This window comes from Limulus polyphemus, unplaced genomic scaffold (genome assembly GCF_000517525.1).
Source record: "Limulus polyphemus unplaced genomic scaffold, Limulus_polyphemus-2.1.2 Scaffold4705, whole genome shotgun sequence".
Classification (NCBI taxonomy): domain Eukaryota; kingdom Metazoa; phylum Arthropoda; class Merostomata; order Xiphosura; family Limulidae; genus Limulus; species Limulus polyphemus.
The window spans coordinates 46,687-48,798 of NW_013670315.1; the positions used below are offsets into that span (position 1 = coordinate 46,687).

At 34.8% G+C, this 2,112-nt stretch overlaps 1 protein-coding gene across 1 annotated transcript in view; it reads right to left on the reverse strand.

The window, feature by feature from the left end:
- The window catches only part of LOC106471570 (T-complex protein 1 subunit beta-like), a 49,004-nt gene that overhangs the window by 35,451 nt on the left and 11,441 nt on the right, over nt 1–2,112 (reverse strand). Inside the window, exons 7-8 of the mRNA XM_013932172.2 lie at nt 1,402–1,549; nt 77–429 (exon numbers count right to left, since the gene is read on the reverse strand). Coding sequence (XP_013787626.2) covers nt 77–429; nt 1,402–1,549 — 501 coding nt within the window. The remainder of the gene's footprint in view (nt 1–76; nt 430–1,401; nt 1,550–2,112) is intronic.

Consider the following 2,112-nt stretch of genomic DNA (forward strand, 5'->3'; position numbering starts at 1 on the left):
CGATCACTTTACCTGTCGCAAAGCTTTAATAACGATCACTTTACCTGTCGCAAAGCTTTAATAATGACCACTTTACCTGCCGCAAAGCTTTAGCAAATGATTCCATTGCCATTGCTTCTTTTCCTGGAGTTCTCTCGGCAAGTCTACCAACAGCAGTAGCCATAAGCATCTCGGCACTCCCCCCACCAAACACAATACGGGTTTCTTTTACGGTCTGTGATAACACACAGAGAGCATCGTGCAGTGATCGTTCAGCTTCGTCTAAGATCTGCTGTGTAGACCCACGTAGAACAATGGTACATGCTTCTCCAAGTGGTACTCCGGAGAACTTGAGAAGTTTATCTTCTCCAATCATGACTTCTTCAATCAGGTTACAAAAGCCCAGCTTAACTTTTTCCGGACATCCAAAAGTAGACACTATCTCTCCACCTTCATAAAAAAAAAAAGATAGTCAAGTGAACCTGAGATACTGTCCAGAAACTCAACACAAAGCTCCTGTCCATATAATGATGCTGACGTATTTCAGACTAATCTATTTTACTGTTAATGCCAGCATTAATTTTCTATACACATTTCCACTTAAACATAGATGTTAAAAACACATAGATTATCTGGTAAATAAATAACGAATATGAACTTTTTATCATTTTAAAACTATCTCAAAAACCTGCAATAGTAAAGTGAGGTTTCTAGAGAAAAAAATAATTATAACAACATATGTGGGCTTGTATTTCTAATATAGTCTTTTGTATAAAACTAAGAAGTAGAATTAAGACCATATATGTGAATTAAAGTTGGGGTTGGTATACGCACTTCTGGTAATGTTTTGAAAATTTAATTTAAAATTACACAACTTCGGTATTTATTTACAATTGAATTGTTGATTCTATAGGCAGTCCTTTGAGTACTGGATTAATTCTCTAATCTGTAAATCATTGGTTTACTAGTTGTATACTGTAAACCTAACTAACTAAAACACTTCACTATTATAACTATAAACAATTATAACAAAATTAACGTCCTTCCCAACATCTCAATAACTATCTTCTTTAAGTATCCTAGGAACTGGGTAGTGATAGATACGTCATGTTTTGTTGCAAACCAAAAGGACCAGTTCATTAACCTGGCTCTCAAAACTTGAATTTTGGAGAGAATATTAATAGATCAGAGTCAATATGGAAAGTTCTCCACCTGGAATGTGAAAACGTAAAATAAACAAATCATAGAATAAACTGTTGTACAGTTTGTCAGGAACAAACAGAGGGTAGTTCAGGTCAGGTCAAAAGTGGAAGTAAGGACTAAGATGTTGGTGTATATATACCAATACTACAAAGTTTCTATTTTGAATATCAAAGAAGCAAAACCTACAGAAAACAAGCACAAGGTTTAGAAGAAAAATACCTGTTACTAAAGCAAGTCGCTCAATGCCGTCGAAATCTGCGTGCTCAATAGCCATGACACCAACATCAGCAAACAGTTGCTCGGGGTAGTTATAGATCAGTTGACGATTAATAAAGACATTGATGTTGTGCTTCAAAATCATTTCTACCTGGAGAGGAAATTAAACACAAGATCATGGGTATAACAGGTTCTTTTTTACAAGATCATGGGTATAACAGGTTCTTTTTACAAGATCATGGGTATAACAGGTTCTTTTTACAAGATCATGAGTATAACAGGTTCTTTTTACAAGATCATGAGTATAACAGGTTCTTTCTACAAGATCATGAGTATAACAGGTTCTTTCTACAAGATCATGAGTATAACAGGTTCTTTCTACAAGATCATGGGTATAACAGGTTCTTCTTACAAGATCATGAGTATAACAGGTTCTTCTTACAAGATCATGAGTATAACAGGTTCTTTTTACAAGATCATGGGTATAACAGGTTCTTTTTTTTACAAGATCATGAGTATAACAGGTTCTTTTTTACAAGATCATGAGTACAACAGGTTCTTTTTACAAGATCATGAGTATAACAGGTTCTTTCTACAAGATCATGGGTATAACAGGTTCCTTTTACAAGATCATGGGTATAACAGGTTCCTTTTACAAGATAATGGGTATAACAGGTTCCTTTTACAAGATCATGGGTATAACAGGTTCTTTTT